Here is a 17,006-nt window from a genome sequence, read left to right on the forward strand (position 1 = left end):
GTATAGGTTGTGTGGTATAGGTTGTGTGATTGGAAGGCGTGGTACAGGTTGTGTTGTATAGGTTGTATGATAAGATGGCGTGGTACAGGTTGTGTGGTATAGGTTGTGTGATAAGATGGTGTGGTACAGGTTGTGTGGCATAGGTTGTGTGGTAAAAGGTTGTGTGATAAGATGGCGTGGTGCAGGTTGTGTGGTATATGTTGTGTGGTATAGGTTGTGTGATAAGAATTTGTGGTACAGGTTGTGTGGTATAGGTTGTGTGATAAGAAGGCGTGGTACAGGTTGTGTGGTATAGGTTGTATGATAAGATGGCGTGGTACAGGTTGTATGGTATAGGTTGTGTGATAAGATGGTGTGGTACAGGTTGTCTGGCATAGGTTGTGTGATAAGATGGCGTGGTATAGGTTGTGTGATAAGACGACGTGGTATAGTTTGTGTGGTATAGGTTGTGTGGTATAGACTGTGTGATAAGATGGCGTGGTACAGGTTGTGTGGTATAGGTTGTGTGATAAGATGGCGTGGTCCAGGTTATGTGGTGTAGGTTGTGTGATAAGATGGCGTGGTACAGGTTGTGTGGTATAGGTTGTGTGGTATAGGTTGTGTGATTAGATGGCGTGGTGCAGGTTGTGTGGTATATGTTGTGTGGTATAGGTTGTGTGATAAGATGGCGTGGTATAGGTTGTGTGGTATAGGTTGTGTGATAAGAAGGCGTTGTACAGGTTTTGTTGTATAGGTTGTGTGGTAGAGGTTGTGTGATAAGATGGCGTGGTACAGGTTGTGTGGTATAGGTTGTGTGATAAGATGGCGTGGTCCAGGTTGTGTGGTGTAGGTTGTGTGATAAGATGGCGTGGTACAGGTTGTGTGGAATAGGTTGTGTGATAAGATGGCGTGGTGCAGGTTGTGTGGTGTATGTTGTGTGGTATAGGTTGTGTGATAAGATGGCGTGGTATAGGTTGTGTGGTATAGGTTGTGTGATAAGATGGCGTGGTCCAGGTTGTGTGGTGTAGGTTGTGTGATAAGATGGCGTGGTACAGGTCGTGTGGTATAGGTTGTGTGATAAGATGTCGTGGTCCAGGTTGTGTGGTATATGTTGTGTGGTATAGGTTGTGTGATAAGATGGTGTGGTATAGGTTGTGTGGTATAGGTTGTGTGATAAGAAGGCGTGGTACAGGCTGTGTGGTAAACGTTGTGTGGTATAGGTTGTATGATAAGATGGCGTGGTACAGGTTGTGTGGTATAGGTTGTGTGATAAGATGGTGTGGTACATGTTGTGTGTTAAGATGGTGTGGTACAGGTTGTGTGGTATAGGTTTTGTAATAAGATTGTGTGGTACATGTTGTGTGGTATAGATTGTGTGATAAGATGGTGTGGTATAGATTTTGTAATAAGATGGTGTGGTACAGGTTGTGTGATAAGATGGCGTGGTACAGGTTGTGTGGTATAGGTTGTGTGATAAGATTGATTGGTACGGTTTGTGTGGTATAGGTTGTGTGATAAGATTGTGTGGTATAGTTTGTGTGGTATAGGTTGTGTGGGAAGATGGCGTGGTGCAGGTTGTGGGGTATATGTTGTGTGGTATAGGTTGTGTGATAAGATGGCATGGTATAGGTTGTGTGGTATAGGTTGTGTGATTGGAAGGCGTGGTACAGGTTGTGTTGTATAGGTTGTATGATAAGATGGCGTGGTACAGGTTGTGTGGTATAGGTTGTGTGATAAGATGGTGTGGTACAGGTTGTGTGGCATAGGTTGTGTGGTAAAAGGTTGTGTGATAAGATGGCGTGGTGCAGGTTGTGTGGTATATGTTGTGTGGTATAGGTTGTGTGATAAGAATTTGTGGTACAGGTTGTGTGGTATAGGTTGTGTGATAAGAAGGTGTGGTACAGGTTGTGTGGTATAGGTTGTGTGGTATAGGTTGTATGATAAGATGGCGTGGTACAGGTTGTATGGTATGGGTTGTGTGATAAGATGGTGTGGTACAGGTTGTCTGGCATAGGTTGTGTGATAAGATGGCGTGGTATAGATTGTGTGATAAGATGGCGTGGTATAGTTTGTGTGATAAGATGACGTGGTATAGTTTGTGTGGTATAGGTTGTGTGGTATAGGTTGTGTGATAAGATGGCGTTGTACAGGTTGTGTGGTATAGGTTGTGTGATAAGATGGCGTGGTCCAGGTTGTGTGGTGTAGGTTGTGATAAGATGGCGTGGTACAGGTTGTGTGGTATAGGTTGTGTGGTATAGGTTGTGTGATAAGATGGCGTGGTGCAGGTTGTGTGGTATATGTTGTGTGGTATAGGTTGTGTGATAAGATGGCGTGGTATAGGTTGTGTGGTATAGGTTGTGTGATAAGAAGGCGTGGTACAGGTTGTGTGGTATAGGTTGTGTGGTATAGGTTGTGTGATAAGATGGCGTGGTCCAGGTTGTGTGGTGTAGGTTGTGTGATAAGATGGTGTGGTACAGGTTGTGTGGTATAGGTTGTGTGGTATAGGTTGTGTGATAAGATGGCGTGGTGCAGGTTGTGTGGTATATGTTGTGTGGTATAGGTTGTGCGATAAGATGGCGTGGTACAGGTTGTGTGGTATAGGTTGTGTGGTATAGGTTGTGTGATAAGATGGTGTGGTACAGGTTGTGTGGTATAGGCTGTGTGATAAGATGGCGTGGTATAGGTTGTGTGATACAATGGTGTGGTACAGGTTGTGTGGTATAGGTTGTGTGATAAGATGTCGTGGTACTGGTTGTGTGATAAGTTGGCGTGGTAGAGGTTGTGTGATATAGGTTGTGTGATAAGATTGTGTGGTACAGGTTGTGTGTATATGTTGTGTGGTATAGGTTGTGTGGTAAGATGGCATTGTATACGTTGTGTGATAACATGGTGTGGTACAGGTTGTGTGGTATAGGTTGTGGGGTATAGGTTGTGTGATAAGATGGCGTGGTACAGGTTGTGTGATATAGGTTGTGTGGTATAGGTTGTGTGATAAGATGGCGTGGTGCAGGTTGTGTGGTATAGGTGGTGTGGTATAGGTTGTGTGATAAGATGGCGTGGTATAGGTGGTGTGGTATAGGTTGTGTGATAAGATGGCGTGGTACAGGTTGTGTGGTATAGGTTGTGTGATAAGATTGGCGTGGTGTAGGTTGTGTGATAAGAAGGCGTGGTACAGGTTGTGTCGTGTAGGTTGTGTGATAAGATGGTGTGGTATAGATTGTGTGGTATAGGTTGTGTGATATAGGTTGTGGGATAAGATGGCGTGGTACAGGTTGTGTGGTATAGGTTGAGTGATAAGATGGCGTGGTACAGGTTGTGTGGTATAGGTTGAGTGATAAGATGGTGTGGTATAGATTTTGTAATAAGATGGTGTGGTACAGGTTGTGTGATAAGATGGCGTGGTATAGGTTGTGTGATAAGATGGTGTGGTACAGGTTGTGTGGTATAGGTTGTGTGATAAGATTGCGTGGTACGGGTTGTGTGGTACAGGTTGTGTGATAAGATGGCGTTGTACAGGTTGCGTGATATAGGTTGTGTGATAAGATGGCGTGGTACAGGTTGTGTGGTATAGGTTGTGTGATAAGATTGTGTGGTATAGTTTGTGTGGTATAGGTTGTGTGGTAAGATGGCGTGGTGCAGGTTATGTGGTATATGTTGTGTGGTATAGGTTGTGTGATAAGATGGCATGGTATAGGTTGTGTGGTATAGGTTGTGTGATAAGAAGGCTTGGTACAGGTTGTGTGGTATAGGTTGTATGATAAGATGGCGTGGTACAGGTTGTGCGGTATAGGTTGTGTGATAAGATGGTGTGGTACAGGTTGTGTGGCAGAGGTTGTGTGATAAGATGTCGTGGTATAGGTTGTGTGATGTAGGATGTGTGATAAGATGGTGTGGTATAGATTGTGTGGTATAGGTTGTGTGATATAGGTTGTGGGATAAGATGGCGTGGTACAGGTTGTGTGGTATAGGTTGAGTGATAAGATGGGGTGGTACAGGTTGTGTGGTATAGATTGTGTGATAAGATGGTGTGGTATAGATTTTGTAATAAGATGGTGTGGTACAGGTTGTGTGATAAGATGGCGTGGTATAGGTTGTGTGATAAGATGGTGTGGTACAGGTTGTGTGGTATTGGTTGTGTGATAAGATTGCGTGGTACGGGTTGTGTGGTATAGTTGTGTGATAAGATGGCGTTGTACAGGTTGTGTGATATAGGTTGTGTGATAAGATGGCGTGGTACAGGTTGTGTGGTATAGGTTGTGTGATAAGATTGTGTGGTATAGTTTGTGTGGTATAGGTTGTGTGGTAAGATGGCGTGGTGCAGGTTGTGTGGTATATGTTGTGTGGTATAGGTTGTGTGATAAGATGGCATGGTATAGGTTGTGTGATAAGAAGGCTTGGTACAGGTTGTGCGGTATAGGTTGTGTGATAAGATGGTGTGGTACAGGTTGCGTGGCAGAGTTTGTGTGATAAGATGTCGTGGTATAGGTTGTGTGATAAGATGGTTTGGTACAGGTTGTGTGGTATAGGTTGTGTGATAAGATGGTGTGGTACAGGTTGTGTGGTATAGGTTGTGTGATAAGATGGCGTGGTACAGGTTGTGTGGTATAGGTTGTGTGATAAGATGGTGTGGTACAGGTTGTGTGGCATATGTTGTGTGATAAGATGTCGTGGTATAGGTTGTGTGATAAGATGGTTTGGTACAGGTTGTGTGATATAGGTTGTGTGATAAGATGGCTTGGTACAGGTTGTGTGATAAGATGGCGTGGTACAGGTTGTGTGATAAGATGGCGTGGTACAGGTTGTGTGGCATATGTTGTGTGATAAGATGTCGTGGTATAGGTTGTGTGATAAGATGGTTTGGTACAGGTTGTGTGATATAGGTTGTGTGATAAGATGGCTTGGTACAGGTTGTGTGATAAGATGGCGTGGTACAGGTTGTGTGATAAGATGGCGTGGTACAGGTTGTGTGATATAGGTTGTGTGATAAGATGGCGTGGTACAGGTTGTGTGATAAGATGGCGTGGTACAGGTTGTGTGATATAGGTTGTGTGATAAGAGGGCATGTTACAGGTTGTGTGATAAGATGGCGTGGTACAGGTTGTGTGATAAGATGGCGTGGTACAGGTTGTGTGATAAGATGGCGTGGTACAGGTTGTGTGGTATATGTTGTGTGGTATAGGTTGTGTGATAAGATGGCATGGTATAGGTTGTGTGATAAGAAGGCTTGGTACAGGTTGTGCGGTATAGGTTGTGTGATAAGATGGTGTGGTACAGGTTGTCTGGCATAGGTTGTGTGATAAGATGGCGTGGTATAGGTTGTGTGATAAGATGACGTGGTATAGTTTGTGTGGTATAGGTTGTGTGGTATAGACTGTGTGATAAGATGGCGTGGTACAGGTTGTGTGGTATAGGTTGTGTGGTAAGATGGCGTGGTCCAGGTTGTGTGGTGTAGGTTGTGTGATAAGATGGCGTGGTACAGGTTGTGTGGTATAGGTTGTGTGGTATAGGTTGTGTGATTAGATGGCGTGGTGCAGGTTGTGTGGTATATGTTGTGTGGTATAGGTTGTGTGATAAGATGGCGTGGTATAGGTTGTGTGGTATAGGTTGTGTGATAAGAAGGCGTTGTACAGGTTTTGTTGTATAGGTTGTGTGGTAGAGGTTGTGTGATAAGATGGCGTGGTACAGGTTGTGTGGTATAGGTTGTGTGATAAGATGGCGTGGTCCAGGTTGTGTGGTGTAGGTTGTGTGATAAGATGGCGTGGTACAGGTTGTGTGGTATAGGTTGTGTGGTATAGGTTGTGTGATAAGATGGCGTGGTGCAGGTTGTGTGGTGTATGTTGTGTGGTATAGGTTGTGTGATAAGATGGCGTGGTATAGGTTGTGTGGTATAGGTTGTGTGATAAGAAGGTGTGGTACAGGTTGTGTGTTATAGGTTGTGTGGTATAGGTTGTGTGATAAGATGGCGTGGTCCAGGTTGTGTGGTGTAGGTTGTGTGATAAGATGGCGTGGTACAGGTCGTGTGGTATAGGTTGTGTGATAAGATGTCGTGGTCCAGGTTGTGTGGTATATGTTGTGTGGTATAGGTTGTGTGATAAGATGGTGTGGTATAGGTTGTGTGGTATAGGTTGTGTGATAAGAAGGCGTGGTACAGGCTGTGTGGTAAACGTTGTGTGGTATAGGTTGTATGATAAGATGGCGTGGTACAGGTTGTGTGGTATAGGTTGTGTGATAAGATGGTGTGGTACATGTTGTGTGTTAAGATGGTGTGGTACAGGTTGTGTGGTATAGATTGTGTGATAAGATGGTGTGGTATAGATTTTGTAATAAGATGGTGTGGTACAGGTTGTGTGATAAGATGGCGTGGTACAGGTTGTGTGGTATAGGTTGTGTGGGAAGATGGCGTGGTGCAGGTTGTGGGGTATATGTTGTGTGGTATAGGTTGTGTGATAAGATGGCATGGTATAGGTTGTGTGGTATAGGTTGTGTGATTGGAAGGCGTGGTACAGGTTGTGTTGTATAGGTTGTATGATAAGATGGCGTGGTACAGGTTGTGTGGTATAGGTTGTGTGATAAGATGGTGTGGTACAGGTTGTGTGGCATAGGTTGTGTGGTAAAAGGTTGTGTGATAAGATGGCGTGGTGCAGGTTGTGTGGTATAGGTTGTGTGATAAGATGGCGTGGTCCAGGTTGTGTGGTGTAGGTTGTGTGATAAGATGGTGTGGTACAGGTTGTGTGGTATAGGTTGTGTGGTATAGGTTGTGTGATAAGATGGCGTGGTGCAGGTTGTGTGGTATATGTTGTGTGGTATAGGTTGTGCGATAAGATGGCGTGGTACAGGTTGTGTGGTATAGGTTGTGTGGTATAGGTTGTGTGATAAGATGGTGTGGTACAGGTTGTGTGGTATAGGTTGTGTGATAAGATGGCGTGGTATAGGTTGTGTGATAAGATGGCGTGGTCCAGGTTGTGTGGTGTAGGTTGTGTGATAAGATGGTGTGGTACAGGTTGTGTGGTATAGGTTGTGTGGTATAGGTTGTGTGATAAGATGGCGTGGTGCAGGTTGTGTGGTATATGTTGTGTGGTATAGGTTGTGCGATAAGATGGCGTGGTACAGGTTGTGTGGTATAGGTTGTGTGGTATAGGTTGTGTGATAAGATGGTGTGGTACAGGTTGTGTGGTATAGGTTGTGTGATAAGATGGCGTGGTATAGGTTGTGTGATACAATGGTGTGGTACAGGTTGTGTGGTATAGGTTGTGTGATAAGATGTCGTGGTACTGGTTGTGTGATAAGTTGGCGTGGTAGAGGTTGTGTGATATAGGTTGTGTGATAAGATTGTGTGGTACAGGTTGTGTGTATATGTTGTGTGGTATAGGTTGTGTGGTAAGATGGCATTGTATACGTTGTGTGATAAGATGGTGTGGTACAGGTTGTGTGGTATAGGTTGTGGGGTATAGGTTGTGTGATAAGATGGCGTGGTACAGGTTGTGTGATATAGGTTGTGTGGTATAGGTTGTGTGATAAGATGGCGTGGTGCAGGTTGTGTGGTATAGGTGGTGTGGTATAGGTTGTGTGATAAGATGGCGTGGTATAGGTGGTGTGGTATAGGTTGTGTGATAAGATAGCGTTGTACAGGTTGTGTGGTATAGGTTGTGTGATAAGATTGGCGTGGTGTAGGTTGTGTGATAAGATGGCGTGGTACAGGTTGTGTCGTGTAGGTTGTGTGATAAGATGGTGTGGTATAGATTGTGTGGTATAGGTTGTGTGATATAGGTTGTGGGATAAGATGGCGTGGTACAGGTTGTGTGGTATAGGTTGAGTGATAAGATGGCGTGGTACAGGTTGTGTGGTATAGGTTTAGTGATAAGATGGTGTGGTATAGATTTTGTAATAAGATGGTGTGGTACAGGTTGTGTGATAAGATGGCGTGGTATAGGTTGTGTGATAAGATGGTGTGGTACAGGTTGTGTGGTATAGGTTGTGTGATAAGATTGCGTGGTACGGGTTGTGTGGTATAGTTGTGTGATAAGATGGCGTTGTACAGGTTGTGTGGTATAGGTTGTGTGATAAGATTGCGTGGTACGGGTTGTGTGGTATAGTTGTGTGATAAGATGGCGTTGTACAGGTTGTGTGATATAGGTTGTGTGGTAAGATGGCGTGGTGCAGGTTATGTGGTATATGTTGTGTGGTATAGGTTGTGTGATAAGATGGCATGGTATAGGTTGTGTGGTATAGGTTGTGTGATAAGAAGGCTTGGTACAGGTTGTGTGGTATAGGTTGTATGATAAGATGGCGTGGTACAGGTTGTGCGGTATAGGTTGTGTGATAAGATGGTGTGGTACAGGTTGTGTGGCAGAGGTTGTGTGATAAGATGTCGTGGTATAGGTTGTGTGATGTAGGTTGTGTGATAAGATGGTGTGGTATAGATTGTGTGGTATAGGTTGTGTGATATAGGTTGTGGGATAAGATGGCGTGGTACAGGTTGTGTGGTATAGGTTGAGTGATAAGATGGGGTGGTACAGGTTGTGTGGTATAGATTGTGTGATAAGATGGTGTGGTATAGATTTTGTAATAAGATGGTGTGGTACAGGTTGTGTGATAAGATGGCGTGGTATAGGTTGTGTGATAAGATGGTGTGGTACAGGTTGTGTGGTATTGGTTGTGTGATAAGATTGCGTGGTACGGGTTGTGTGGTATAGTTGTGTGATAAGATGGCGTTGTACAGGTTGTGTGATATAGGTTGTGTGATAAGATGGCGTGGTACAGGTTGTGTGGTATAGGTTGTGTGATAAGATTGTGTGGTATAGTTTGTGTGGTATAGGTTGTGTGGTAAGATGGCGTGGTGCAGGTTGTGTGGTATATGTTGTGTGGTATAGGTTGTGTGATAAGATGGCATGGTATAGGTTGTGTGATAAGAAGGCTTGGTACAGGTTGTGCGGTATAGGTTGTGTGATAAGATGGTGTGGTACAGGTTGCGTGGCAGAGTTTGTGTGATAAGATGTCGTGGTATAGGTTGTGTGATAAGATGGTTTGGTACAGGTTGTGTGGTATAGGTTGTGTGATAAGATGGTGTGGTACAGGTTGTGTGGTATAGGTTGTGTGATAAGATGGCGTGGTACAGGTTGTGTGGTATAGGTTGTGTGATAAGATGGTGTGGTACAGGTTGTGTGGCATATGTTGTGTGATAAGATGTCGTGGTATAGGTTGTGTGATAAGATGGTTTGGTACAGGTTGTGTGATATAGGTTGTGTGATAAGATGGCTTGGTACAGGTTGTGTGATAAGATGGCGTGGTACAGGTTGTGTGATAAGATGGCGTGGTACAGGTTGTGTGATATAGGTTGTGTGATAAGATGGCGTGGTACAGGTTGTGTGATAAGATGGCGTGGTACAGGTTGTGTGATATAGGTTGTGTGATAAGAGGGCATGTTACAGGTTGTGTGATAAGATGGCGTGGTACAGGTTGTGTGATAAGATGGCGTGGTACAGGTTGTGTGATAAGATGGCGTGGTACAGGTTGTGTGGTATAGGTTCTGTGACATTAGGTACTTATAGGAACATATAAAGAGAACAGTGAGAAGAAAGTCAGTCACATTTCCATGGTCTCTTCCACAGGCACATCCCAACCCTGGCAGTTCATCTCCGAGCTTTGAACACTTGGAATGAGGTCTTGTATTTTCATGGTCTCTTCCACAGGCACATCCCAACCCTGGCAGTTAATCTCTGAGCTTTGAACACTTGGAATGAGGTCTTGTGTTTTCAACTTCATAAATCGGGGCTTATTACGATAATAGTGTCTGTTTTAAGCCACGTCGCCCTGGAATGCCTGGAGCATAGCGGCTTCCTCCGCTTAACCAATCAGCATAGCAGCTCCGATTAACCAATCTTAATTAGGAAGCTTTTGTGTTTCTCCTTCATCAGACCTTGCCTGGCAGGTTTTTTTTCTTTCTCAGTCTTGAAGTCTAAATGATTGCCTTTTCTTTCCACGTGACTGTTCAGGGCTTTACAGCTTCACCAACACATTATACAGCAGCATGTTGTGTCTCATACAGCGCCAAGAGAAGGGAGAGAGAGAGAAGGGGGAGAAAGAGAGGAAAGGGAGAGAGAGAAGGGGGAGAAAGAGAGGGAGAGAGAATGGAGAGGGAGAAAGAGAGAGAGAGAGAGAGAGAGAGGAGGGAGAGAGCGAGAGAGGGGGGAGAGAAAGAGAGGAGTATGGAGAGAGAGAATGGAGAGGGAGAAAGAGGCAGAGAGAGGGGAGAGGGAGAGAGAGGAGAGGTAGAGAGGAGGGAGAGAGAGGGAGAAGGAGGGATAGAAAGAAGGGGGAGAAAGAGAGGGAGAGAAAGATTGGGGAGGGAGAGAGAGGGAGAGAAAGAAGGGAGAGAGAGAGGAGAGGGAGTTCACATTTCTCTCTGTATTTGCTATCCTCCTTGTTGTCACAGCAATTTCCCCAGTTGTTCATCAGCCTTAGATGTTTCTCTCATTTCCATGATGCTAATCTTGTCCAATCTTCACCTGAGCATCTCACTGAACATGAGGAATACATGAGGAATACATTTAGTTTCCTCTCAAGTCAGAGTACAGTATGTTCAATAAAAAGAGACAAAACAATAAACATTCTTCTGCTGCTGTATATTATATTAAATTCTGTACAATATCATTGTACACATTTATTTTCTGAAAGATAACCAGACAACGTTCTAACACTGTGTAATGGTCGTAGACAACGTGTCTAGTTTGTTTGCTGTGAACACATATACTTAAATTAAGCTTACAGCTGAAGTTATAATGAGGTGGAAATACAGTAGAGCTCGTGTTAGATGTGAAACAGCCTTTTTTAAAGCTTCACATCTGGTGCAACCAGCCAGTGAGTCCAGGCCTCCGGTCCCTGCTAGCTAATTACTACTAACACCTAACAGCTTATTACCATGTATTATGATTGAACTGTATCTAGACTGGACCAGGAAACACTCCTGAAGCAGAGGCTGTGAGGTAGAGAGGATCACTGCTGAGTAGAGTGTTATGTCTAGATTAGGACAAATAATTACAGCTGAACACTTCAAATCCATTCATGTTTAGGAGGACATATTATAGTGGATATTGTGGTGATATAGTAGGTCATAAAGTGGAATAGTAGTGGAACAATAGACAAAAATCCGCATAATTATAACCTTTCGGTTTATGCAGATAGCGTCACTATTTTTTAAAAAGTGAATAAATTACAGAATATGGCTTTAATGTGTTTTATATTATTTTATGCATCCAGCTGTTTGAATATTACAGTTGTGGTATATAGTACATTGTGTAGTTCATGTCCTTTAACTTCCTGTATCTCTCTGTGTTTCCTCTGTAGGTGTGGTGCAGGAAGGTCCAGCTGCAGTTCCCAGAGACAGAGCTGATAGAGTGGGAGGAGGGGGATCATGAGGAGAAGTTTTCCCCCAGTGGAGCCGGTGCCAGTCCCAGAGTCCTCAACCCCCTGAGGCTGTTCGCTAGGGGGGTTCCTGGAGCTGTCGGGCCACCCAGCCTTAAACACAACCCCATCAGGGACGTGACATACCTAGAGAACATGGAGGACTTCTGGGAATGGTTATCCAACCAGACAGATGTTCAGGCCAGCCAGGTCAGAGCCAAGCGACGACCCATCGTCAAGACAGGCAAGTTCAAGAAGATGTTTGGCTGGGGAGACTTCCACTCCAACATTAAGACCGTCAAGCTTAACCTGCTGATCACCGGGAAGATCGTGGACCACGGTAACGGAACGTTCAGTGTCTACTTCCGCCATAACTCCACCGGCCTGGGGAACGTGTCGGTGAGTCTGGTGCCGCCGTCTAAAGTGGTGGAGTTCGAGATGGCTCAGCAGTCCACACTGGAGACAAAAGACTCTAAAGCTTTCAACTGTCGTATCGAGTATGAGAAGACGGACCGCAACAAGAAGACGGCTCTGTGCAGCTTCGATTCCTCCAAGGTGTGTTACCAGGAACAGACACAGAGCCACGTCTCCTGGCTCTGCTCCAAGCCATTTAAAGTAATCTGCATCTACATCGCCTTCTACAGCGTGGACTACAAACTGGTGCAGAAGGTCTGCCCGGACTACAACTACCATAGTGACACTCCCTACTCCTCCACTGGCTGAAGGTCTGCCGGACTACAACTACCATAATGACACTCCCTACTGCTCCACTGGCTGAAGGTCTGCCCGGACTACAAGTACCATAATGACACTCCCTACACCTCCACTGGCTGAAGGTCTGCCGGACTACAACTACCATAATGACACTCCCTACTGCTCCACTGGCTGAAGGTCTGCCCGGACTACAAGTACCATAATGACACTCCCTACACCTCCACTGGCTGAAGGTCTGCCGGACTACAACTACCGTAATGACACTCCCTACCCCTCCACTGGCTGAAGGTCTGCCGGACTACAACTACCATAATGACACTCCCTACTGCTCCACTGGCTGAAGGTCTGCCCGGACTACAACTACCATAACGACACTCCCTACTCCTCCACTGGCTGAAGGTCAGCCGGACTACAACTACCATAATGACACTCCTTACTGCTCCACTGGCTGAAGGTCTGCCGGACTACAACTACCATAATGACACTCCCTACACCTCCACTGGCTGAAGGTCTGCCGGACTACAACTACCATAATGACACTCCCTACTGCTCCACTGGCTGATCCAGTCTGTAAGCTGGATCTCCCTTAGAGTTAGTATGATCACAATATCACCAACCCTGGTCACAATATCACCAACCCTGGTTACAATATCACCAACCCTGGTCACAATATCACCAACCCTGGTTACAATATCACCAACCCTGGTTACAATATCACCAACCCTTGTTACAATATCACCAGCCGAGGTCACAATATTACCAACCCTAGTTACAATATCACCAACCCTGGTTACAATATCACCAACCCTGGTCACAATATCACCAACCCTGGTTACAATATCACCAACCCTGGTCACAATATCACCAACCCTGGTTACAATATCACCAACCCTGGTTACAATATCACCAACCCTTGTTACAATATCACCAGCCGAGGTCACAATATTACCAACCCTAGTTACAATATCACCAACCCTGGTTACAATATCACCAACCCTGGTCACAATATTACCAACCCCGGTTACAATATCACCAACCCTGGTTACAATATTACCAGCCCTGGTTACAATATCACCAGCCCCGGTCACAATATTACCAACCCTGGTTACAATATCACCAGCCCCGGTTACAATATCACCAACCCTGGTTACAATATTACCAGCCCTGGTCACAATATTACCAATATCACCAACCCTGGTTACAATATTACCAACCCTAGTTACAATTTCACCAACCCTGGTTACAAAATCACCAACCCTGGTCACAATATTACCAACCCTGGTTACAATATCACCAGCCCCGGTTACAATATCACCAACACTGGTTACAATATTACCAGCCCTGGTCACAATATTACCAATATCACCAACCCTGGTTACAATATCACCAACCCTGGTCACAATATTACCAACCCTGGTTACAATATCACCAGCCCCAGTTACAATATCACCAGCCCTGGTCACAATATTGCCAATATCACCAACCCTGGTTACAATATCACCAGCCCTGGTCACAATATTACCAGCCCTGGTCACAATATTTTGGTCACAATAGGTACCAACCCTGGTTACAATATCACCAGCCCTGGTCACAATATTACTAACCCTGGTTACAATATTACCAGCCCTGGTCACAATATTACCAACCGTGGTTACAATATTACCAACCCTGGTTACAATATCACCAGCCCTGGTCACAATATTACTAACCCTGGTCACAATATTACCAGCCCTGGTTACAATATTACCAGCCCTGGTTACAATATCACCAGCCCTGGTTACAATATTACCAACCCTGGTTACAATATTACCAGCCCTGGTTACAATATCACCAGCCCTGGTCACAATATTACTAACCCTGGTCACAATATTACCAACCGTGGTCACAATATCACCAACCCTGGTTACAATATCACCAGCCGTGGTTACAATATCACCAGCCCTGGTTACAATATTACCAGCCCTGGTCACAATATTACTAACCCTGGTCACAATATTACCAACCCTGGTTACAATAGCACCAACCCTTGTTCAACCCTGGTTCTGTTAGAATAACCACAACATGATCAACATGGTATCCCCAAGCTGAATCCCCAAGCTGACAAGGTAAAAATCAGCTGTTCTGCCCCTGAGCAAGGCAGTTAACCCACTGTTCTCCTGAACAAGGCAGTTAACCAACTGTTCCCCTGAACAAGGTAGTTAACCCACTGTTCCCCTGAGCAAGGCAGTTGACCCACTGTTCCCCTAAACAAGGTAGTTAACCCACTGTTCCCCTGAGACAGGCAGTTGACCCACTGTTCCCCTAAACAAGGCAGTTAACGCACTGTTCGCCTGAGCAAGGCAGTTAACCCACTGTTCCCCTGAACAAGGCAGTTAACCCACTGTTCCCTTGAGCAAGGCAGTAAATCCACTGTTCCCCTGAGCAAGGCAGTTAACTCACTGTTCCCCTGAGCAAGGTAGTTAACCCACTGTTCCCTTGAACGAGGCAGTTAACCCACTGTTCCCCAGGGGCAAGGCAGTTAACCCACTGTTCCCCTGAACAAGACAGTTAACTCACTGTTCCCCTGAGACAGGCAGTTGACCCACTGTTCCCCTAAACAAGGCAGTTAACGCACTGTTCGCCTGAGCAAGGCAGTTAACCCACTGTTCCCCTGAACAAGGCAGTTAACCCACTATTCCCTTGAGCAAGGCAGTAAATCCACTGTTCCCCTGAGCAAGGTAGTTAACCCACTGTTCCCCAGGGGCAGGGCAGTTAACCCACTGTTCCCCTGAGCAAGGCAGTTAACCCACTGTTCCCCTGAGCAAGGCAGTGTAACCCACTGTTCCCCTGAGCAAGGCAGTTAAGCCACTGTTCCCCTGAGCAAGGCAGTTAAGCCACTGTTCCCCTGAGCAAGGCAGTTAAGCCACTGTTCCCCTGAGCAAGGCAGTGTAACCCACTGTTCCCCTGAGCAAGGCAGTTAAGCCACTGTTCCCCTGAGCAAGGCAGATAACCCACTGTTCCCCGGGCGCCGTTGACGTGGATGTTGATTGTAAGGCAGCCCACCGCACCACTCAGAGGGGTTAAATGTGGAAGACACATTTCAGTTGAATGAATTCAGTTGAACAACTGACCAGGTATCCCCTTCCTTTTTTTCAACACGTTTTCTGTTACCGTTCTGTTATGATGACCAACCCTGGTTCTGTTATGATGACCAACCCTGGTTCTGTTATGATGACCAACCCTGGTTCTGTTATGATGATAAACACTGGTTAAACCGTTCTGTTATGATGACCAACCCTGGTTGACCGTTCTGTTATGATGACCAACCCTGGTTCTGTTATGATGACCAACCCTGGTTCTGTTATGATGATCAACACTGGTTATACTGTTCTGTTATGATGACCAACCCTGGTTAAACCGTTCCGTTATGATGACCACCCCTGGTTAAATCGTTCTGTTATGTTGACCAACCCTGGTTCTGTTATGATGATCAACACTGGTTATACTGTTCTGTTATGATGACCAACCCTGGTTAAACCGTTCCGTTATGATGACCACCCCTGGTTAAACCGTTCTGTTATGATGACCAACCCTGATTGACCGTTCTGTTATGAGGACCATACCTGGGTGACCATTCTGTTATGATGACCAACCCTGTTTGACCATTCTGTTATGATGACCAACCCAGGTTGACCGTTCTGTTATGATGACCAACCCTGATTGACCGTTCTGTTATGATGACCATACCTGGGTGACCATTCTGTTATGATGACCGACCCTGGTTTAACCGTTCTGTTATGATGACCAACCCTGGTTAAACCGTTCTGTTATGATGACCAACCCTGGTTCTGTTATGATGACCAACCCTGGTTAAACCGTTCTGTTATGATGACCAACCCTGGTTAAACCGTTCTGTTATGATGACCACCCCTGGTTAAACCGTTCTGTTATGATGACCAACCCTGGTTCTGTTATGATGATCAACACTGGTTATACCGTTCTGTTATGATGACCAACCCTGGTTAAACCGTTCTGCTATGATGACCAACCCTGGTTAAACCGTTCTGTTATGATGACCAACCCTGGTTAAACCGTTCTGTTATGATGACCACCCCTGGTTAAACGGTTCTGTTATGATGACCAACCCTGGTTCTGTTATGATGACCACCCCTGGTTAAACCGTTCTGTTATGATGACCAACCCTGGTTGACCATTCTGTTATGATGACCAACCCTGGTTTACCATTCTGTTATGATGACCAACCCTGGTTCTGTTATGATGATCAACACTGGTTATACCGTTCTGTTATGATGACCAACCCTGGTTAAACCGTTCTGCTATGATGACCAACCCTGGTTAAACCGTTCTGTTATGATGACCAACCCTGGTTAAACCGTTCTGTTATGATGACCACCCCTGGTTAAACGGTTCTGTTATGATGACCAACCCTGGTTCTGTTATGATGACCACCCCTGGTTAAACCGTTCTGTTATGATGACCAACCCTGGTTGACCATTCTGTTATGATGACCAACCCTGGTTTACCATTCTGTTATGATGACCAACCCTGGTTGACCGTTCTGTTATGATGACCAACCCTGGTTGACGTTCTGTTATGATGACCAACCCTGGTTGACGTTCTGTTATGATGACCAACCCAGGTTCTGTTATGAGGACCAACCCTGGTTAAACCGTTCTGTTATGATGACCGACCCTGGTTAAACCGTTCTGTTATGATGACCACCCCTGGTTAAACCGTTCTGTTATGATGACCAACCCTGGTTAAACCGTTCTGTTATGATGACCAACCCTGGTTAAACCGTTCTGTTATGATGACCGACCCTGGTTCTGTTATGATGACCAACCCAGGTTCAGTTATGATGACCAACCCAGGTTCTGTTATGATGACCAACCCAGTTTCTGTTATGATGACCA

At 45.3% G+C, this 17,006-nt stretch overlaps 1 protein-coding gene across 1 annotated transcript in view; it reads left to right on the forward strand.

Moving 5' to 3' along the window:
• Positions 1-12,698, forward strand: part of LOC110518240 (neurexophilin-2-like) — a 130,134-nt gene extending 117,436 nt beyond the window's left edge. Inside the window, exon 3 of the mRNA XM_036975377.1 lies at positions 11,323-12,698. Coding sequence (XP_036831272.1) covers positions 11,323-12,102 — 780 coding nt within the window. The 3' untranslated portion in view covers positions 12,103-12,698. The remainder of the gene's footprint in view (positions 1-11,322) is intronic.
• The last annotated feature ends 4,308 nt before the right edge of the window (positions 12,699-17,006 follow it).

Source organism: Oncorhynchus mykiss, chromosome 3 (genome assembly GCF_013265735.2).
Source record: "Oncorhynchus mykiss isolate Arlee chromosome 3, USDA_OmykA_1.1, whole genome shotgun sequence".
Lineage (NCBI taxonomy): Eukaryota > Metazoa > Chordata > Actinopteri > Salmoniformes > Salmonidae > Oncorhynchus > Oncorhynchus mykiss.